At 42.6% G+C, this 23,410-nt stretch overlaps 1 protein-coding gene across 2 annotated transcripts in view; it reads left to right on the top strand.

The window, feature by feature from the left end:
- Positions 1–23,410, top strand: part of cacng2a (calcium channel, voltage-dependent, gamma subunit 2a) — a 93,122-nt gene that overhangs the window by 32,646 nt on the left and 37,066 nt on the right. Inside the window, exon 1 of one of the 2 annotated variants that reach the window (XM_057817342.1) lies at positions 18,525–18,624. The exons of the other annotated variant lie outside the window; for it this stretch is intronic. Coding sequence (XP_057673325.1) covers positions 18,573–18,624 — 52 coding nt within the window. The 5' untranslated portion in view covers positions 18,525–18,572. Of the gene's footprint in view, positions 1–18,524; positions 18,625–23,410 lie in introns of those variants that run through there. 2 annotated transcript variants of the gene reach the window in all.

The following is a 23,410-nucleotide window of genomic DNA, read 5'->3' as shown; positions in this document are numbered from 1 at the left end:
TGCTCCCGTTTTTGCATTAGTTCCCTCTGTCTACTTTTGACATGTGAAAATTTTAAAACTGTTTAATGATTTAAAGATAGACTCAAGTCAAGATTTTGCCGATTTAGGAGTATTTTAGATAAAAAGTTACTTAGGTTCACTAGGAAGGTTCACTACAACAAAGCCTTTCTTAGAAGTTTACTGCTCTAAAATGGCGGCTGTTTACTAACGCTACAGAGTCTGTCATTTCGCATGTAGTTCTATATGCATGGATATCTAGGCGTAGGTTGTAGGCTGTTGGCTACAGTCAGGAAATATTGGAGCCACCTAGCCTAGCATCGTGTTTGCTACTGCGTCACAACAAACACTCTCCCCTCTCCGTGCCTCTGACTTTTCTCGCGTCATTCAATCAACGTATTAACGAACGGAGGAAAAAAAACGTAATGCACGAAAAACGTACAGAATTTGAAAGTAACGTACGGCATACACATTTAAAAATCAGTGCTCACTTGTACAAATTACGCCGAGACCATACAACTTGACAGGTATGAATTATAGTGGACCGTCACAGTTAGGTAGTAGCACTCTGTAGCACGGGACATCCAACTATCAGTGGTCACGGCGAAACTATTTGCTTTAGCGAAGTCATCTTCGATGGCTTTGCGTGCCATTTCATAAATTTTGGGGAATACGTTGTTGGAGAAATATGTCCGCGAGGGAACAATGTAACGCGGGTCAAGCGTTGCAAATAAATTTACGAAGCCCGCCGTGTGTTTTCACTGGTGTCATCTCCGGGGTTGTCCTGCTCTGAGAAAGTGATATCTGTGGGTGATGCCGGCTGAGGTACTGGAGTCATGTTCTAAGTGTTGCCATTAGCATAGGGAACAAGCACTGAGCAATGCTTGCAAAGTGGGTTTTTTTTTTTCAATATTTTCTCCTCCTATTTTCTCTCCCACCGCATTGTAGTCCACGGGGAAACCCAAATGTTGCCACACCGCAGATTTGAAAGAAGCCAGTGCTACCTCAAAATTCGGTCTCTCCACTTCTCCGCTCGCCATAGCTTTTTGTTTTCTTTCTTGTTTCACTTTCACTTCGCTCGTAAGCGAGAGAGGGCGTTACTCGGCTTCTATTACACAGGTGGTTGACAGCGATCGGACATTTACTTGCGGTGGGGCGGGAATTTCTCCACAGCTGTGCTTCACATCGCACACAGAGCTCGACCAATTCATTCTACAAGAGTTCGGAATAAATTAATTGCAAAACCGAAAAGGCGCGGTTTATAAAGGCGTATTGAACCGTACAGGGCGAACTGTACGGTTAGGCTTTGAACCGCAAACCGTTGCACTCCTAATCGATAGCATGCACGCAGTCACGCACGGGCAGTTTTCTCCAAGTCTCGGCCGTGTAAGCAATGTTCAAATATTGCTCATATACAGAGAGAAAACCGATCATTATCAGGCTTATCCTCAACCTATTTTTATTTTTGTATGACTGTTGTCAAGCCCTGCCCTTGCCCAAAAGCCGTGTTCAGTGCAAGCTAGGCGCTACTAACGCACAGCTGCGCTGCTACCGTAGCGTCTCACTCGCTCTTTTATGACGTAATTGCTGCATGAATTCTGATTTCGAAGACTTGACAGTACAGACCGCTGGAAAAATGTGGCCCAGATCGGATTTGAACCACATACGAAAGTGACCCAGATCGGATTTGAAATGGTCCACTTCTATGCGACTTGTCCCGTTCAGACCGTCAAGTTAATGCAGTACTTCTCAAATGGTGGGGCGCGCCCCCCCCAGGGGGGCGCAGAGCGATGCCAGGGGTGGCGCGAGTGACCTCGGGGAACATGCTTTTTTTTTTTTTTTTTTTTTGGCCGTACTAGAATAAAATGTACTTGCACATCCACTCCGTGGGTGGCAGTGGCACTCTCATTTTCAAAGTGCGTGCAGTATTTTTGAAGGTAAGCAAGAGCACACGGAAGAGACTCATGTAGAGCTGGACTCAACGCTGCGACCCACTGTCTTCTCCGGTTCTCACGTGTCCGGCTGAGAAGTGCCGTTTTCGGCTTGGGATCGTCACGACCACCGTCCTCACCTACGGTTCTCCCTCGGCCGCCGAGAATGCGCTTTTTTCGGGCCGTTTGCCTTTTGGCTTTGACTTTTAATATAGTGGGAAATGAGGAAAGACCACTGTTTGCTGAGTCTAAAAATGATTATAGCGGAGAGTCTGAAGCCAAATCAGTTAAGACGCCACTTAAAGACATTAGACCTCAATCTCATTGATAAGCCGCTTAATGGTTTTTCAGCAAAAACGTGCCGAATATTCCCAATTGTCACAATCGTCCCGCTTTGTCAGTGTTATATCAGTAAACCAGTTAGCACTGTGGTGAATCAGCGAAAATAAAAACTTTCCTTCTGTCCAAAGACACTTTTTCCCCCCTTCTATTCAGTTTTGTTTTTTTCGGTCAAATTTTTTGGCATGTTGTCTTGAAGAGTAAATGTTTCTAATCAATTTGAATTTGTTATTATTTACTGATTTTCTTACATTTTATTTTTCAGTATCAAATGGTCAAAAATGTACCTTGATTGTATTTTTACAGTTTGGATGTGACTTTTTTATTATTATTTTTTTTTTTTTACTTAAGGCAAATTGATACGCGTTAAGTCTTTTCTGTTACAAGCTAAACAATGTTAATAAAGTTATACTTTATTATAAGTTGATCTATGTTACTTTTTTTCTTTAATAGAAAAAAAGGACACAATGTTAGGCTGAGGCGTACTTATAATAGTAATATTATAGACAAATGATACTATTTACAGTGGCGGCAGAGAGTTGGGGGGGCGCGAAACATTTATGTCTTCCTTGGGGGGGCGTAACAGAAAATAATTGAGAAGCACTGAGTTAATGCCTCACTCAAGTCGGAAAAACACAAAAAAATCAGATTCGTGCAATAAGACCTGTAGTATGAACCTAGCCTTAGAGACACGACCCAAACACTACTACGATGCAAGCATTGTGAACATATGTCAGAAACAGTCGTATTTTCGTTTTGTTGTCGTCTCTTCAGACGGAAACTGGCATTTGTCTTGTTATATTTTAGTCTCCCAAGCCACGTTTTTAACTGGTCATCGTCAAGTCATTGTCATGAAATATTTCATGTGATTGTCACTGCTGACGAAAACAACACTGCATAACCGGATACCTGCTTTTGCACCTTTTCTGTATACAAGCACAGTATCTCCCTCTCTTTCTCTTCTCCCCATTTTACCCCAAACCCCCTTTCCCTGTCTCCCAACATGCATTGCTGCTCGGCCCTGCAGCAGAAGATGACATGTGGACACTCACTGAATTGACAATGGGCCCAGCAGGGAGGGGGCGAGGTAGAGGTAGAGGTGGGGGCATTAGAAGGTGGCGGGGGGTGCGCTTTGACGCAGCCACACTGCAACCATCGGCATTTTCTTCCTACATTAAAGATTAGCGAGAAGAAGAAAAAAACCGCAGCGAAGCGCCACACTGAATACTGGATGTGTCCCCCTAACACACACGCCAAGCAAACCCACGCACCGTTTTGACCCTCGCTAACACCACCTTGCTTCCTTTTGCTCTACCACAGATCAATAATCACAAATTAGTTCTTCCCAGGATGGATGAGGAGCTTGGAGAGTGTGTGTGTGTGTGTGTGTGTGTGTGGGGGGGGGGGGGGGTTGTTGTGTGTGAGGGGAGGGCTTTTAAAATTGGTAACATTTAGTCCACCAAGCTAGATGAGCTAAACATTTCTTATTAGTGAGATTGTACTCAAATAAGATGATTGTCCTAAATGAGGATTACTACAAAGGAGCAAGACTGCCACAATCAAATCAATAAGTCTTAATAATTCAATAAATAAATGTATTAAGTCTTAATAATTCAATAAATAAATGTAACTCATGGCTAGCTTTAGCTATCCAAATACGAACCAAACGTTCATTCGCCCCTCCCAGTCAAAATAGATAGGACATCTAGCGCCATCAATGGCAGTGAAACATGATCATTCACAGCCAATCTTCCCGGTTTTATGGAATTGGATGTCTATCACCATCAATAGCGTAGATTAAGTTAAATACTGTACTATAAAGTGTTACTTGGGGCCGTAACCAGTGTGTATTTCTATCTATGTATATATGTATGGCGGAAAACACTCGGGTGACTTGAAGTTCTGCTCTGAGACCCCCAATTTGGCCAAATTTAAAAATTGTCCGTTAAGCATGTGTGATATTGGAAAGCTTAAAATGTCAATTTTCTAGGGGGGAGAAAAATTTTGGACAGGAGAGCACTTTAAAAAAAAAAAAAAAAAAAATTAGAGATGTGGTCCGATCACGTCATTTTCAAAGTATCGGAATCGGCAAAAGAATATCGGCCATGCCTTTTTTTAATATATATATATTTTTTTAATTAAATCGTTTTCTAATTGTATTTAACGTTACAAACATAATATGTTACACTCATCCAGAGTCTTTAGTTTAGGCTTAAGGTAGGGTTATCAAATTTATCCCGATAACGGCGGTAATTATTTTTTTAAAAAATGTATCACGTTAAAATATTTAATGCAATTAATGCATGCGCTGCACGACCCACCCACGCATTGTCGCGCTCAACCTGTAATGGCGCCGTTTTACCTATATAGGGAGCTAAAAGGCAGGGTATAATGAGTAGAGTGAATTTTGACAGCCTTTGGAGCCTTTTTTTAATTGGCTAAAGCCTTACAATCCCTCTCCCTAAGATTAGAAATATCAAGGGAAGCAATGTGGGGAAGCAAGGTAAAAAAATAATCTTTTTCTTAACACCTTAAATTATTTCCCAACGCAGAGAAGATATATCAATTGGTAGCACTACGCACAGTCATGGTTCCACTTCCCATCATGCATTTGGGCATGGCGACAGTATCATTTACTGAAAGCTCAACAAATACACTAGATGGCAATATTTAGTCACAATATACAAAGTCACAAGTCTTTCTATCCGTGGATCCCTCTCGCAGAAAGAATGTTAATCATGTAAATGCCATCTTGAGGATTTATTGTCATAATAAACAAATACAGTACTTATGTACTGTATGTTGAATGTATATATTCGTCCGAGTTTTATTCATTTTTTTCTTAATGCATTGCCAAAATGTATATGATCGGGAAAAATTATCGGGAATGATTGGAATTGAATCGGGAGCAAAAACAAAGCAATCGGATCGGGAAATATCGGGATCGGCAGATACTCAAACTAAAACGGATCGGGAGCAAAAAAAAAACATGATCAGAACAACCCTAAAAAAAATGTTTTTTAAACAACAAAACCCTATCTGGAGGTGAGAGCACGTGAGAGCAGAATTACAGACGCCATGACTTTAACAAGATATTATCGCGTACTTATCTTGTTTCGATCCAAAAACTCCATGTCGCATGTATCACTGATTGTCAAGACACAGCTGTGAATGGCCACAGCTGGATTTTCTGGGGATTTTCTGGGTGAAACATGGTCATATAACAAGGGTTGCGATGCAGAAATCCCAGACATCAAGGAGTGGTCGAGATGTTCTTTTTCATATATTTACCCTTTTAAATGTTGTTTTTCAATTTTTCTTTGTTTGGATCGATTTTTTATCATCTAACATATCGAGGAAAATAAGACAGTAACAAAAAAATACAATTTAGCAATAGTTATGAGGTAGATATCCGTGACTTTTTACAGACGCCATTTTTTTCTATTCTGACATAATTTATTTAAAAGTTTAAAATATGCTAGTGAATAATTTTCTTAAGTCGTTTTTTTTTTTTTTAAACAAAATATTAGACATCAATTAATGATTCTAAGCTAAAAATGACAGACATTTGGAATAATAAATAAAATGTTACCTTGTTTTCATGGCTGGGTTAAAACAAAAATGGTTGCGCGACGTCTGTAAACGGGGGTTTTGAGGGTAAAACGGACAAATTAAAAATAGTTTGGGGGCTTAATGCGCCATAAATCTGCTATGGCAGCATATAGACATATAGTTCTATCAAACGGAACAGTTGTTTTGGCTTAAAATACAGCAGTTTCTTTGAAAGAGGAGTGCAAGAGCAGAAACTGCTTTTTCAGTCTTCTCTGTGTTTTCCGCATATATATATACATATATGTATATATACAACGTATTTTTTGGACTATAAGTCACAGTATTTTCCATAATTTATACTTGCGTATACTTATAAACCTCTGTTTACATATGGCGGCCACCACATTGACTGACAGACTAGCATCGTACTTCGATATATTTATGTGAAATAAATACTAACTGCACGTTTTTTTTTTTTTTTTGCTTTTAACCAAGAACTGAGACTGTTTTACATCCATATCTATAAAGAATTCAGGGATTTAAGCATTTATTTACAAGAATTTTTAACGAAAAAGCTCTTTGTCTGTGATTACACTCGGTCAGCTTTGACGGCCACGTCAACAATGCAGGCCCCCTATTAATCGGCCCCGCGCCCCGTGTCCGGTCAATATCATTATGAAGTTATGTATGGCTATACACATAGATATAGATGTACAGTGATCCCTTGCTACTTCTCGCTTCAAACTTCGCGCCCTCAGTCCATTGTGGATCTTTTTTCAATTAAAAAATGAATAAATAAATACAGTGTTTTATAGAGCTGCACTATCCGAACATGTACACCAGACATGTCCAAAGTCCGGCTCGGGGGTCAAATGCGGCCCGTGGTCAAATTTCATCCGGCCCCCAGCCTCTGTCATAAAATCAATAACGTCTGGCCCGCACACAGACTTAATAAATTGATCAGCAGTACTGCTACCAGCATATGAAGTAGCTTACACACTAAATGCTGCTCCTCATTTACCCACTAAAAGGCAGCAGCACTCTAAGCAACATTACCCCGTGTTACCCTTTACTCCCCATTTTCTAAAATGGCGACAATCGACAAAAAAAAAGTTGACTGCGACAGCCGACGCTTCAAGGATAGGTGGAAATTGGACTATTTCTTCACTAAGATATGCAAAAACTGTGTCTGCCTCATTTGCAAAGAGACAGTCGCTGTTTTTAAAGAGTTCAATATGAGGCAATATTACTAAATAAGACACGCTGACATGTACGGCAAGATTACAGGGAAGATACGCAGCGAGAATTTGAAGCAACTTGAAGCTACAGTGCCTTGCAAAAGTATTCGGCCCCCTTGAACCTTGCAACCTTTCGCCACATTTCAGGCTTCAAACATAAAGATATAAAATTTTAATTTTTTGTCAAGAATCAACAACAAGTGGGACACAATCGTGAAGTGGAACAAAATTTATCGGATAATTTAAACTTTTTTAACAAATAAAAAACTGAAAAGTGGGGCGTGCAATATTATTCGGCCCCCTTGCGTTAATACTTTGTAGTGCCACCTTTTGCTCCAATTACAGCTGCAAGTCGCTTGGGGTATGTTTCTATCAGTTTTGCACATCGAGAGACTGACATTCTTGCCCATTCTTCCTTGCAAAACAGCTTGAGCTCAGTGAGGTTGGATGGAGAGTGTTTGTGAACAGCAGTCTTCAGCTCTTTCCACAGATTCTCGATTGGATTCAGGTCTGGACTTTGACTTGGCCATTCTAACACCTGGATACGTTTATTTTTGAACCATTCCATTGTAGATTTGGCTTTATGTTTTGGATCATTGTCCTGTTGGAAGATAAATCTCCCTCCCAGTCTCAGGTCTTGTGCAGATACCAACAGGTTTTCTTCCAGAATGTTCCTGTATTTGGCTGCATCCATCTTCCCGTCAATTTTAACCATCTTCCCTGTCCCTGCTGAAGAAAAGCAGGCCCAAACCATGATGCTGCCACCACCATGTTTGACAGTGGGGATGGTGTGTTCAGGGTGATGAGCTGTGTTGCTTTTACGCCAAACATATCGTTTTGCATTGTGGCCAAAAAGTTCAATTTTGGTCTCATCTGACCAGAGCACCTTCTTCCACATGTTTGGTGTGTCTCCCAGGTGGCTTGTGGCAAACTTTAAACGAAACTTTTTATGGATATCTTTGAGAAACGGCTCTCTTCTTGCCACTCTTCCATAAAGGCCAGATTTGTGCAGTGTACGACTGATTGTTGTCCTATGGACAGACTCTCCCACCTCAGCTGTAGATCTCTGCAGTTCATCCAGAGTGATCAGGGGCCTCTTGGCTGCATCTCTGATCAGTTTTCTCCTTGTTTGAGAAGAAAGTTTGGAAGGACGGCCGGGTCTTGATAGATTTGCAGTGGCCTGATGCTCCTTCCATTTCAATATGATGGCTTGCACAGTGCTCCTTGAGATGTTTAAAGCTTGGGAAATCTTTTTGTATCCAAATCCGGCTTTGAACTTCTCCACAACAGTATCTCGGACCTGCCTGGTGTGTTCCTTGGTTTTCATAATGCTCTCTGCACTTTAAACAGAACCCTGAGACTATCACAGAGCAGGTGCATTTATACGGAGACTTGATTACACACAGGTGGATTCTATTTATCATCATCGGTCATTTAGGACAACATTGGATCATTCAGAGAGCCTCACTGAACTTCTGGAGTGAGTTTGCTGCACTGAAAGTAAAGGGGCCGAATAATATTGCACGCCCCACTTTTCAGTTTTTTATTTGTTAAAAAAGTTTAAATTATCCAATAAATGTTGTTCCACTTCACGATTGTGTCCCACTTGTTGTTGATTCTTGACAAAAAAATTAAATTTCGTATCTTTATGTTTGAAGCCTGAAATGTGGCTAAAGGTTGCAAGATTCAAGGGGGCCGAATACTTTCGCAAGGCACTGTAGTTTAATTTCACAGTAGCAGTATTTCGCAAGAGTCCGAGAGTCGAAGGAACGCCACAAAGGCTAGTTGCGAGATTGTTGAAATTATTAATTGAAAAATAATAAAGCAAATGTGACACAAAGAAGGGCTTGCTAAAATTGGCTTAAATATATTGTTCTACGTAAAGGACGTCAGCCAAGTTCGGCCCCCCACATTTTTACCACACCAAATCTGGCCCTCTTTGCAAAAAGTTTGGACACCCCTGACGTACACTCTTTCTCTTGCTCCTGCCGCTTTTTTTTGGTCAGGCAGTGCACTGGAGTTGCTTGTTAAAGTTAACGATGATTGACAGACGTTAAAGTCTGATCTTGCCAGAGAAGCTGGGAAGCCTAAACGTCAAAGCGCCGTTTACGTCAATCATCGTTTAACTTGTTAAACAGTTGCTGTGGCAACTCATTGTGTGTAAGTGAGCAGCTTGAGCAGATTTGAGTGGACTCAATGTAGCATTTAATGAAGACAAGCATTTTTCTACTTTGTTTTTGTTTAAAAATAATTCGGTGGGCCACTTCGCGGTTTTTCACTTATCGCGGCGGGTTCTGGTCTCCTTTAACCCTGAAAACGAGGGATAACTATATTTTTAATTGCAAATCTTTTTTTTTTTTTAATGACCAGAGATAACAATTTCTAATGTTAATTAAAGCTTTACTAAAATTAAATAAATAAAACAGAAATACATTCTGGTTATGGCACTCAATTACCCCTGAAGTTGAATTTTTTTTTTTTTTTTTTTTCGAATTTCATATTATTTCACTCATTGCCTGCCATTGACAGCAATTAATTTAAACTGGATGGACTGCTCATGTTTGAGTGCTATTGAATGTTCGCTGCCAGCCTACCAGTCAAAATGGATTGGACGTCTAGCTTTTAAAGGGTTTTTGCTCATCTTTTGTTTGGGTATTAAAGGGCCGGACACAGTGCTGATCAGTAATGCTTTTCTCATGCAACGTTTAAGTGTTTGTCACTTGAAAGTGTGAAAAGAGCCTCCTCGTCAGCGACTGGTAATCCGCAGCGGTGAAGCCGCAGCAGCAACTTTTTGCGCCGCCGTCTTTGGCTGCAGTTTTTCGCAGCTCAGCGAAGGTGCCGTAATTGGCAAAGATGGAGGAAGGTGACTTTGACGGCTTATCTGCGCTTTTTAAAATGGGGAACGGAGGGGAAAAAAGGCCAGATACCCTCTGAGCAAGTCCGCAAAGTCGCTTGCTCGTTCGGCGGACAACGTGGCGCTCCTCCATTGGGCGGCGGCCAAGGGGCGGGAAAACGTCATCGGCGAAAGGCGGTTGTCTTTGGTTTGTCTTTCGCGCCCAGACTTTTGTTATCTCGCACGACGGGCTTATCGGTCGAGCTGAGCTCGGCACTTTTCAGGAAACGGCTGGCGGAATCTTTTCAAACTTCACTTTGAGGCCTTTTGCCCAGATAAGCAAAAGAGTAAGAGAGAGAGAAAAAAAGGCCGCTCTTCGACTCATACGATGGAAATCTTTATAAGTGGAATTACTGTTTTCTCAGAATTGATGTATTTTTCATTCTACATTTAAAACTTACATTAAAAGATAAATTAAAAGAAAAGTCTAATTAACTAAAATTGGTAACTTTTTAAATGTATACAAAAATACAAGTGAAATACATAATTGAAATAAGAAAATGGTCGATGAACAAAAAAGGGTTTAAACTAATTGAAAACATTTTGAATCGTTATAATAAAATGTTCAATTAACAAGCATGTTACTTTAACAAGTATGTACATTTCCATATCCTTTCTGCTATGTAACATTGTTTTTTTTTTTTGACAGGCAGTTTTTTTTTTTGGTTTTGGTGCACAATTTTTTCTTATTTTCACATCGCAACTGACTTTCGTCTTCCCCCACCTCTTATCCCTTTCGTCATCTACATTCACATGACTTTTTTATTTACATCTGACTAAAATTGACATGCTGCGCCGCCAGCCCTTCCCAGTTCAAATGGATTGGACGTCTTGCATCGTCAATGGCAATCAATGATTCTTGAATTTGAAATTCTGTCCTAACACTTTTATCCACGTAGCTTAAGCGTGTGTAAACGGGTTGACGAGGGGTCGTTGGTCGCCGCCTCGTGGGGACGTTTATCGAGATGAATGTGCGATTAGCACAATGAATACGACGTGATTATGAAGATGAATGTGACCATTAGGGAGCTTCCTTGTGCCAGCCTAACATAGAAGAAGAAGAAGAAGGGACTACAGTGAGGAGCAGAAGTATTTGCACTCCGTGTGATTTTCCAAGTTAACCCACTTATAAAATAGGTAGAGGTCTGAAATTTCAATCATAGATGCATTTCCACTCATAGAGACATAATCTAAAAAAATAATCCAGAAATCACATTGTAGGATTTCTAAAATCATACAATGATTTTAGAAATCCGTGAGTCCTCACCTTATCGTGGTGGAGGGGTTTGCATGTTTCATTGATCCTGGGAGCTATGTTGTCTGGGGCTTTAAGCCCCTGGTGGGGTGACCCATGGCAAACAGGACCTAGGTGAGGGGCCAGACAAAATATGGCTCAAAAAGACCCCTTATGATGAGTAATATAAATGAACTCCAGTTTCCCTTGCCCGGACGTGGGTTACCGGGGCCCCCCTATGGAACCAGGCTTGGAGGTGGGGCTCGAAGGCAAGTGTCTGGTGGCCGGGCCTGTCCCCATGGGGCCCGGCCGGGTACAGCCCGAAAAGGCAACGTGGGTTCCCCTTCCCATGGGCTCACCACCTGTTGGAGAGGCCAAAGGGGTCGGGTGCGTAGGGAGTTGGGCGGCAGTCAAAGGCGGGGGCCTTGGCGGTCCAACCCCCAGCTGCAGAAGCTAACTCTTAGGACATGGAATGTCATCTCTCTGGCAGGGAAGGAGCCTGAGCTGGTGTGTGAGGCAGAGAAGTTCCGACTAGATATAGTCGGACTCTCCTCCACACACAGCTTGGGTTCTGATACCAATCCTCTTGAGAGGGGTTGGACTCTCTTCCACTCTGGAGTTGCCCATGGTGAGAGGCGCCGAGCAGGTGTAGGCATATTTATTGCCCCCCGGCTTGGCGCCTGTACGTTGGGGTTTACCCCGGTAGACGAGAGGGTGGCCTCCCTCCGCCTTCGGGTGGGGGGACGGGTTCTGACTGTTGTTTGCGCTTATGCACCGAACAGCAGCTCATAGTACACACCCTTTTTGGAGTCCTTGGAGGGTGTGCTGGAGATCGCTCTGGGGACTCCCTCGTTCTCCTGGGGGACTTCAACGCTCACGTGGGCAATGACAGTGAGATCTGGAGGGGCGTGATTGGGAGGAACGGCCCCCCCGAACAGAACCCGAGTGGTGTTCTGTTATTGGACTTCTGTGCTCGTGACGGTTTGTCCATAACGAACACCGTGTTCAAACATAGGGGTGTCGATATGTGCACTTGGCACCAGGACACCCTAGGCAGAAGTTTGATGATCGACTTTGTAATCGTATCATCGGACTTGCGGCCGCATGTTTTGCACACTCGGGTGAAGAGAGGGGCGGAGCTGTCAACTGATCACCACCTGGTGGTGTGTTGGCTCCGATGGCGGGTGAAGATGCTGGCCAGAGCTGGCAGGCCCAAACGTATTGTGAGGGTCTGTTGGGAACGTCTGGCAGAATCCCCTGTCAGAAAGAGTTTCAACACCCACCTCCAGCAGAACTTCTCCCTTGTCCCAAGGGAGGTGGGGGACATTGAGTCCGAGTGGGCCATGTTCCGCACCTCCATTGTTGAGGCAGCCGATCGGAGCTGTGGCCGTAAGGTGGTTGGTGCCTGTCGTGGCGGCAATCCCTGAACCCGCTGGTGTCCAGCGGTAAGGGATGCCGTCAAGCTGAAGAAGGAGGCCTATCGGGCCTTTTTGGCCTGCGGGACTCCGGAGGCAGCTGACAGGTACCGGCTGGCCAAGCAGACTGCGGCTTCGGCGGTCACCAAGGCAAAAACTCGAACATGGGAGGAGTTTGGCGAGGCCATGAAAAACGACTTCTGGACGGCTTCGAGGAAAATCTGGTCCATCATCCGGTGTCTGAGGAGAGGAAAGCAGTGCACCATTAACACTGTGTCTAGTGAAGATGGTGTACTGCTGACCTCGACTCGGGACGTCGTGACTCGGTGGGGAGAATACTTCAAAACCCTCCTCAATTCCACCGACACGCCTTCCTTTGAGGAAGCAGAGTATGGGGACTCCGAGGTGGGCTCTTCGATCTCTGGGGTTTAAGTCACTGTGGTGGTTGGAAAGCTCCTCGGTGGCAAGGCCCCGGGGGTAGATGAAATCTGCCATGAGTTCCTAAAGGCTCTGGATGTTGTTGGGCTGTCGTGGCTGACACGTCTCTACAACATCGCGTGGACATCAGGGACAGTGCCTCTGGTTTGGCAGACCGGGGTGGTGGTCCCCCTTTTTAAGAAGGGGGACCTGAGGGTGTGTTCCAATTATAGAGGGATCACACTCCTCAGCCTCCCTGGTAAAGTCTATTCAGGGGTGCTGGAGAGGAGAGTCCGTCGAGAAGTGGAATCTCGGATTCAGGAGGAGCAGCGTGGAACAGCTCTACACCCTCGGCAGGGTCCACGAGGGTGCATGGGAGTTCGCCCAACCAGTCTACATGTGTTTTGTGGATCTGGAAAAGGCGTTCCACCGTGTGCCTCGGGGAGTCCTGTGGGGGTGCTCCGGGAGTACGGGGTACCGAGCCCCTTGGTAAGGGCTGTTCGGTCCCTGTACGACCGGTGTCAGTGTTTGGTCCGCATTGCTGTCAGTAAGTCGAATTCATTCCAGTGATGGTTGGACTCTGCCAAGGCTGCCCTTTGTCACTGATTGTGTTCATAATTTTTATGGACAGAATTTCTAAGTGCAGCCGAAGCGTTGATGGGGTCCGGTTTGGTGACCTCAGCATTGAATCTCTGCTTTTTGCAGATGATGTGGTGCTGTTGACTTTATCGAGCCGTGACCTCCAACTCTCACTGGAGCGGTTCGCAGCTGAGTGTGAAGCGGTTGGGATGAAGATCAGCACCTCCAAATCTGAGACCATGGTCCTCAGTCGGAAAAGGGTGGAGTGCCGTCTCCGGGTCGGGGATGAAATCCTGCCCCAAGTGGAGGAGTTCAAGTATCTTGGGGTCTTGTTCACGAGTGACGGTAGGAAGGAGCAGGAGATCGACAGGTGGATCGGTGCAGCGTCTGCAGTAATGCCGACTCTGCAGTGGTGAAGAAGGAGCTGAGCCGAAAGGCAAAGCTCTCGATTTACCAGTCGATCTACGTTCCTACCCTCACCTATGGTCACGAGCTGTGGGTTGGGACCGAAAGAACAAGATCCCGGATACAAGCGGCCGACATGAGTTTCCTCCGCAGGATGTCCGGGCTCTCCCTTAGAGACAGGGTGAGAAGCTCGGCCATCGGGGAGGGACTCGGCGTCGAGCCGCTACTCCTCCGCGTAGAGAGGATCCAGCTGAGGTGGCTCGGTCATCTGGTTCGGATGCCTCCTGGACACCTCCCCGGAGAGGTGTTCCAGACATGTCCCAGCGGCGGGAGGCCCCGGGGACGACCCAGGACACTCTGGAGAGACTATGTCTCTCGGCTGGCCTGGGAACGCATTGGGATCCCGCTGGAGGAGCTGGTTGAAGTGGCTGGGGAGAGGGAAGTCTGGGCTTCCCTGTTAAAGCTGCTGCCCTCGCGACCCGACCCCGGAAGAAGCGTAAAATGGATGGACGGACGGATGGATGTAACTCTTCATATAAACAGTATATATGTACTGTATATATCTATATATATATACAGTATATTTTTTAATTTAATTATTTATTTTCAAACAGAGTGATATCGGAATGGTATCGGTATCGGCCGATACTGCACAGCCAGGTATCAGTATCGGGGCCAAAAAATGGTATCGGTGCCACTCTACGAAATATACCAATTTATTGCTTAAAATAAGTCTGTTAAGCTGATTTTCAGCTTGCTATTTTCCTGTTTAAAGAAATCTGAGAAGATTTACACTGAAAACAAGAGAATTTAACTAGTTTTAAGGAGGTGTGTTTTTGGAGTGTATAAGCTGCAATGATCTATAAGACAAAGGTTTTAAAATTGTATGATGGGATATTTATACCAAAAAAACATCCATAAATTAGCCACATTGGATGATAAACCTCAGGGTTCAAAATGGGGAAAAATGTGTGGTTGGAAAATTACTTTAGATAAAACTAAACTATGATAAAAAAATCCCAAACTAGTACAACTTGTGTGTGTGTTTTCTTGTTTGATAAATTGTCAGACAAAAATTTATGCTGTGTGTTTGCTATTCATGTCCGTTTGGTGGTGATGTACTCTTCACATTAACGTGTATTTTTGCACAAGTCTGAGTCACCTGATTTTGAGAATCTGCCGATACAGAGTACCGATCCGAAACCTCGACATTTGAGTATTTGTTAATAATGACTAAACATATATTTTTTTCGTTTCTTTTAACATTATCCTTGTCCATCTTGATTATTTTGTTGCTTTATGGCCATTTAAGAAAAATCTTTCCACCTCATTCCAATCTCCTAAAAATGATACATACTGTAATACAAAACATTTTTTCGTTCGTTTGACGATATCTTTGTAAATTTTATTTTGTTGCTTTGTAGCTTTTAAAAAATACATGAACAACCTGATCTTTCTCACCTGATTGCGAACTTCTAAAATTGACATGATCGGGCTCGATTTCCAATCACATGATCGGATCAAGGACGTGCTTGTAGCCCTTAACACATTCACTGACACTGAAGTCAATAGATGTTAAATTTATTTGGAGTGGGATGGCTGACATTGAGTGATCATCTGCAATTGATGATATATCGTTCAGTCGCTGCCAGCCCTCCAGTCAAATTGGATTGGACGTCCAGCGCCATCAATAGCAGCCAATAAGTTAGTACTTAAAAATATATAAATGGTGGAAAACACTCAGGTGATTTGAAGTTCCTCTCTGAGACCCCCAATTTTGCCAACTTTCAAAATTGTCCGATATGAATGTGTGATACATCATTGGAAAGCTTAAAATCTCAATTTCCTGGGGGAAGAAAATTTTTGAACAGGAGGGCATTTTCTTAAAAAAAACAACAGTTTTTTAAGCCGCAGAACCTTAACTGGAGGCGAGAGCACGCAGGAGCAGAATTAAAGACGCCACGATTTTAACAAGATATTATCGCTTACCTTGTTTCGATCCAAAACCTCCATGTAGCAGGTATCACCAAGTGTCAAGACACAGCTTTGGATGGCCTCAGCCGGATTTTGGGGGGATTTTATGGGTGATACGTGGCGATATAACAAGGGTCGAGATGCAGAAATCGCAGACAACAAGGAGTGGTCGAGATTTTCTTTTTCATATACTGTATTTACCCTTTTAAACGTTATTTTTCAATTTTTCCTTGTTTGGATCGAATATTTATCATCTAAAATATTGGGGAAATTGTGACAGTAATGAAAACAATACAATTAAACGATAGTTATGAGGTAGATATCCGTGACTTTTTTACAGAAGCCAGTTTTTTCATTGTGACATAATTTGTTTAAAAGTTTAAAATATGCGAGTGAATAATTTTTTTTTAATTTTTTTTTTTTTTAAACGAAATATTATACATCAATTAATGATTCTAAGCTAAAAATGACAGACATTTTGAATAATAAATATAATTAATTACGTTTGTTTTATGGCTGGGTTGAAACAAAAGCGGTTGCGCGACGTCTGTAAACGGGGGTTTCCGGGGTAACACAGACAAATGAAAAATAGTTCAGGGGCTTAATGCGCCATGAATCTGCTATGGCAGCATATAGACATATTGCTCTATCAAACACAACAGTTGTTTTGGCTTAAAATACAGCAGTTTCTTTTAAAGAGGAGCGCAAGAGCAGAAACTGCTTTTTCAATCTTGGCTGTGTTTTCCGGCAAATACGTTTTTTAAAACCTGATCTTTTCCACCAGATTCCGATCTTCTAAAAATGACGTGAACGGGCCTGATTTCCGATTACAAGAATGGATCTGGGACATCCCTAGTTCATATGTGTGTTTGTTTGCGTGTGTGTCCGATTTCTCTTGTATTGTTGTACCTTGTACAGTGTTTATGTTCGTGGGTATCCTCTTGTATATGCGCGTGTGTGTGTGTGTGTGTGTTGTTGTGGCTTGTTGTCACACCCCTGGGTGCAGATGCGCCATGTGATCTCCACCTCCTCACCGTAACCATGGCAACCAAAGCCACGTCCACATGGCAACAGCTGCCGTAGGGACCGAAAGAGGGGGGTGGGGGGGGTCGCGGTATCCGGCCGCTGACGCATTCTCTGTCCGCTCGGAAAGTTTGAGAAAATTCCGCCCACCGCCGCTTGTAAAGTGAAGAGGCCCTCGATGTCTTCCTCTCCTCCCACTCGCTGACCCCGCCCCCCCATCACCTTTCCCATCATGCATCTGTTGGTGTCTCATCAAGCTTTTGTTTGATGACAGCGGCAGGCTGCGTGGGCCGGAGCCACCCGGATGTCTCCTTCCTTCCTCCGCGCAGGATTTCTCCTCTTAAATTCCTCTTTTTTTCATCCCACCTGATCCAGTGCTACGTAACAAACAGGAAGTCTGATTTTCTCTCATTTTGACTTCATAGTACGCCAGTGTGCATTAGTCCAAAACGTGGAATTTTGGCTATTTGTTGTTGTTGTAATTTTGATGACAATCCATGTTTTCCCATCATTTGCATGATTTTTGACCCCTTCCAGCCATCCCAAAACTTTTGACCAAACTCCTTTTCTTCCTTATGTTGTCCCAATACTTTTGTCAATCCAGTGTGTGTATGTGCTGCTGGTGTTTTATTGCTGCAGGGATAAGAGTGGACGCAGGGGTCAAAGGGTCAGCACATAGTTCATTGGCACTACAGTAGAGAAGGAGGGAGGCCGGGACAAGCGGGTGCTAATTTTTCAAATGTTTTACACTGCAGAAGTCAATAATGGGTCTAGTTTCTCGTTAAAATATCTCATCACCCTTAAAATATAATGAAATCCCTTTTATATTTTATATACATCGGTATGAAAAAGTATCTGAACCTTTTGGAATTTCTAACATTTCTGCATAAAATCACCATCAAATGTGATCTGATCTTTGTCAAAATCACACAGATGTAAAAACAGTGTCAGGTTTTCATATTCTAATGAGGATAGCATGCAAACAATAACAGAAGGGGGAAAAATAAGGCAAGTAGACAAGTAAACAAATAACAAAATAGTATAGAGCAATTGAAACCAATTTTTAACAAACAATTTAAGTTAGGTGTGTGCCCAATCACACGAGTGGCTTAAAGCTGCTGTGCCCAATATAAAACACAAACCTGGTAAGAATTATCTTGATGAGAAGCATTGTCTGACGTGCATCATGCCTCGATCAAAAGAGCTGTCTAAAGACCTGCGATCAAGAAAAGGATATAAAATCATCTCTAAAAGTCTAGATCAGGGGTGGGCAAACTATTCCACAAAGGGCCGCAGTGGGTGCGGGTTTTTGTTGCAACCCATTAAGACGACACATTTTCACCAATCAGCTGTTTTTGAAGTGCAATCAGTTGATTGCAGTCAGGTGCTTCTCATTTCTGCAGAAACCTCATTGGTTATACTATCTGTGCTGGGTCAGTTGGAACAAAGACCAGGACCCACTGCGGCCCTCAAGGACCGGTTTGCCCACCCCTGGTCTAGATGTTCATCAATCGACAGTCAGAGAAGTTGTCTACAAATGGAGAGAGTTTGGCACTGTTGCTTCCCTCCCAAGGAATGGCCGTACACCAAAAAAGATGCCAAGAGTGCAGCGCTAATACTCAGAGAGGTAAAAAAGAAGCCTAGAGTGTCTGCTAAACACTTACAGAAATCACTGGCACAGTCCAATACCTCTGTGCACACACCAACTACAGTGGGGCAAGTAAGTATTTAGTCAACCCATTATTGTGCAAGTTCTCCCACTTGAAAATATTAGAGAGACCTGTAATTGTCAACATGGGTAAACCTCAACCATGAGAGACAGAATGTGGAAAAAAAAACAGAAAATCACATTGTTTGATTTTTAAAGAATTTATTTGCAAATCATGCTGGAAAATAAGTATTTGGTCGATACCAAAAGTTCATCTCAATACTTTGTTATGTACCCTTTGTTGGCAATAACGGAGGCCAAACGGAGGTTTTCTGTAACTCTTCACAAGCTTTTCACACAATGTTGCTGGTATTTTGGCCCATTCCTCCATGCAGATCTCCCCTAGAGCAGTGATGTTTTGGGGCTGTCGTTGGGCAACACGGACTTTCAACTCCCTCCACTGATTTTCTATGGGGTTGAGGTCTGGAGACTGGCTAGGCCACTCCAAGACCTTGAAATGCTTCTTACGAAGCCACTCCTTTGTTGCCCTGGCTGTGTGTTTTGGATCATAGTCATGCTGAAAGACCCAGCCACGTCTCATCTTCAATGCCCTTACTGATGGAAGGAGATTTTCACTCAAAATCTCTCGATACATGGCCCCATTCATTTTCCTTACACAGATTAGTCGTCCTGGTCCCTTTGCAGAAAAGCAGCCCCAAAGCATGATGTTTCCACCCCCATGCTTCACAGTGGGAATGGTGTTCTTCGGATGCAATTCAGTATTCTTTCTCCTCCAAACACAATAACCTGTGTTTCTACCAAAAAGTTCTATTTTGGTTTCATCTGACCATAACACATTCTCCCAGTCCTCTTCTGAATCATCCAAATGCTCTCTAGCGAACCGCAGACGGGCCTGGACGTGTACTTTCTTCAGCAGGGGGACACGTCTGAGTGCAGGATTTGAGTCCCTGGCGGAGCATTGTGTTACTGATAGAAGCCTTTGTTACTGTGGTCCCAGCTCTCTGTAGGTCATTCACTAGGTCCCCCTGTGTGGTTCTGGGATTTTTGCTCACCGTTCTTGTTATCATTTTGACGCCACGGGGTGAGATCCTGCATGGAGCCCCAGATCGAGGGAGATTATCACTGGTCTTGTATGTATTCCATTTTCTAAGAATTGCTCCCACGGTTGATTTGTTTACACCAAGCATTTTACCTATTGCAGATTCAGTCCTCCCAGCCTGGTGCAGGTCTACAATTTTTCCTCTGGTGACCTTCGACAGCTCTTTGGTCTTGGCCATAATGGAGTTTGGAGTGTGACTGACTGAGGTTATGGACAGGTGTCTTTTATACTGATAATGAGTTAAAACAGGTGCCATTATGACAGGTAACGAGTGGAGCCTCGTTAGACCTCGTTAGAAGAAGTTAGACCTCTTTACCAGCCAGAAATCTTGCTTGTTTGTAGGTGACCAAATGCTTATTTTCCACTCTAATTTGGAAATAAATTCTTCTAAATTCTAAAAATCAAACAATGTGATTTTCTGTTTTTTTCCCACATTCTGTCTCTCATAGTTGAGGTTTACCTATGTTGACAATTACAGGCCTCTCTAGTTTTTTAATGTAGGAGAACTTGCCCCACTGTATGAAGTCTATGTATCTGGGTAATCGAGTTACGTTATGTGTAAATAGTACTAGTGTGTAAACTTTACACAACTTGAATTCATAAATTTTAAGAGATGTTGCTTAATTTCTACAAAAGGTGGTTACACATTTTGCATGTAAAAGGTTCAAATAGGAATTGCTTAACTTGTTCAAGTGGTTTATTAAGTCTTACTTATGTCAATTAGGCATTTTTTAATTTAACTACAAAACTTAATAGTTAAAGTAGTTGTGTCTAAACACTTTACATAAAATTTTTGCATACTGTTTCATTTTTTGAGTGTATCCTTTTTGTTTCTTTCTTTTTATGATTATTTGACTTCTTATTTTAATTCTTGAACTGATTATTTTACCTTTTTTTTTAATTCATTTATCTCCTGTAATTACATTTAATTTTTTTCATGCTTTAAATTTCATGTCATTTTTCATATTTATTTCAACTCATTGGCTGCCATTGATGGCGATAGATGTTAGGGTTGGCAGCGTGTGTTGGTTCATTCGCTGCCAACCCTCCCAGTTCAAATGGATTGGACGTCTACTAGCGCCAAACTCAATTTTTATGTTTTCACTTTATCTAATATCTTGGTCTCTAAGTGAAAGGAACATTACCATCTTTGCAGAATTCTGTGTCAAAACAAGTACAGAAAAAATCCAAAAAACCCTCCAACTCATGTTCTTTGAGTGCTTGAAGAGTAGCTAATGTGTTGGCTGGCGTCCACTTGAGAATGCAGAATTTTGGAGGATGTGCTTGAAAGCTGCAGGCCTGTAGAGCTGTGCGTGATTTTTTTTCAATTTTTTTTCTCTACCCTTCAGCGTTTTAGCGAGGTCTGAATGTGACACTTGACCGGCGTCCCGCTCCGTTCCCGCGTTGAGCTTCTCTCGACTGCAACGTAACCTGTAGATGGAGAGCTTTGTTCCTCAGCTTGTGGGCTCCACTACAATGAATTGGAGTGTGTGTGAATTTCTCTCAGTGGGGCTAAAGTATTTGAAAATGAACCCGCTGAGAAAAAAAAAGGAATGTATCCTGTATTTGAGCTTGTTGGCTGTCGCTAATCACAACTACGGATTCCCGCTCTGATGTCTGTACACTTGTCAGTTTTTTGACTTAATGAGTTACCCAAAAAAAAAGGACAAAAGTGATTTATTTTCATGTAATGAACAAACAGTAGGGTGATGAGTTTTGTTTTTTTAACTCTGGTATGCCAAAATCAGCAGTAAATTTGACTCCCTCAGTATTTTTAGACTATTTTAATACAAACTTTAGACATTTTTGTAGACCAAAAAAAATGCATATTCATCTAGAAGAAACTATAGTAACATTTGATTTTTTTGTTATGTAGTTTTAATTTTTTTTTTTTTCCAATCGAGGCCTGTTTCATGGGAGGAATATATACAGTGCTGGCCAAAAGTTTTGTCACCCCTGCAATTCTGTCAGATAATGCTCAATTATTGCTCAATGTGCTCATTTATGTGCTCAAATTACAAATGCTTTGGTTGTAATAACTTTGTTTATTTTGCTTGCAATAAAAAACACAAATGAGAATTTAAAAAATCATTATCATTTTACACAAAACTCCAAAAATGAGCTGGACAAAAGCATTGGCATCCTTTGAAAAATCATCCGATGCTTCTTTAATTTGTGTAATTAACAGCACCTGTTACTTACCTGTGGCATATAACAGGTGGTGGCAATAACTAAATCTTGCTTGCTGCCAGTTAAAATGGATTAAAGTTGACTCAACCTCCGTTCTGTGTCCTTGTGTGTACCACATTGAGCATGGAGAAAAGAAATAAGACCACAGAACTGTCTTGTGAAGCAAAATTGTGAGGGAGCATGGGCAATCTCAAGGCTACAAGTCCAAAGACCTCAATGTTCCTGTGTCTACCGTGCGCAGTGTCGTCAATAAGTGTAAAGCCCATGGCAGTGTGGCTAACCTCCCTAGATGTGGACAGAAAAGAAAAATTGTCCGGATGGTGGTTAAAGAACCTCGACTAACATCCAAACAAGTTCAAGCTGTCCTGCAGTCCGAGGGTACGACAGTGTCAACACGTACTATCTGTCGGTGTCTGAATGAAAAGGGACTCTATGGTAGGATACCCAGGAAGATCCCACTTCTGACCCAGAGGCATAAAAATGCCAGGCCAGTGTTTGCCAAAACCTACCTGAATAACCAAAAATGTTTTGGAAAGAATGTTCTTTGGTCAGATGAGATGCTTTTTGGGAAAAGGCATCAACATAGAGTTTACAGGGGAAAAAAATGAGGACTTCAAAGAAAAGAACACGGTACCCACAGTCAAACATGGCGGAGGTTCCCAGATGTTTAGGGGTTGCTTCGCTGCCTCTGGCACGGGACTGCTTGACCGTGTGCATGGCATTATGAAGTCTGAAGACTAATGTTGGACCCAGTATGAGAAAGCTGGGTCTCCCCTCAGAGGTCATGGGTCTTCTAGCAGGACAATGACCCAAACACACACTTCAAAAAGCACTAGAAAACGGTCTGAGAGAAAGCACTGGAGACTTCTAAAGTGGCCAGCAATGAGTCCAGACTTGAATCCCATAAACCCTAACCCTGTGGAGAGATCTGAAAATGGCATTTTGGAGAAGGAACCCTTCCAAATCTCAGAGACCTGGAGCAGTTGGCCAAAGAAGAATGGTCTAAAATTCCAGCAGAGCATTGTAAGAAACTCATTGATGGATACCGGAAGCGGTTGTTCGCATTTATTTTGTCTTAAAGTTGTGCTACCAAGTACCGTAATGGCTCGAATATAAGACGGTGTTTTTTGCATTGAAATAAGACTGAAAAAGAGGGGGTCGTCTTATATTCGCGGTATAGACATTATACCCATTCATGACGCTAGATGGCGCCAGATATCATTAAGTGATGTTCTGTCATGACGGATCTCAGCTACTCTCCCCATTCACGACGCTAGATGGCGCCAGATATCATTGAAGCGATGTTCTGTCATGACAGATCTCAGCTTCTTTCAAGTTTAACCAGTTTGCAATTTTTTATTGCAATATTTTTCCTCATTCAGATTTGTTTCAAGACTACAGTTACAGTTAGACCTCACTTTGATGGTTAATGCAGTTATTGCAAACAACAGTTAT

Source organism: Corythoichthys intestinalis, chromosome 16 (genome assembly GCF_030265065.1).
Source record: "Corythoichthys intestinalis isolate RoL2023-P3 chromosome 16, ASM3026506v1, whole genome shotgun sequence".
NCBI classification, from domain to species: Eukaryota; Metazoa; Chordata; class Actinopteri; order Syngnathiformes; family Syngnathidae; genus Corythoichthys; species Corythoichthys intestinalis.
The sequence above is the reverse complement of the archived record's forward strand: the minus strand, read 5'-3'. Positions and strand labels throughout refer to the sequence as shown.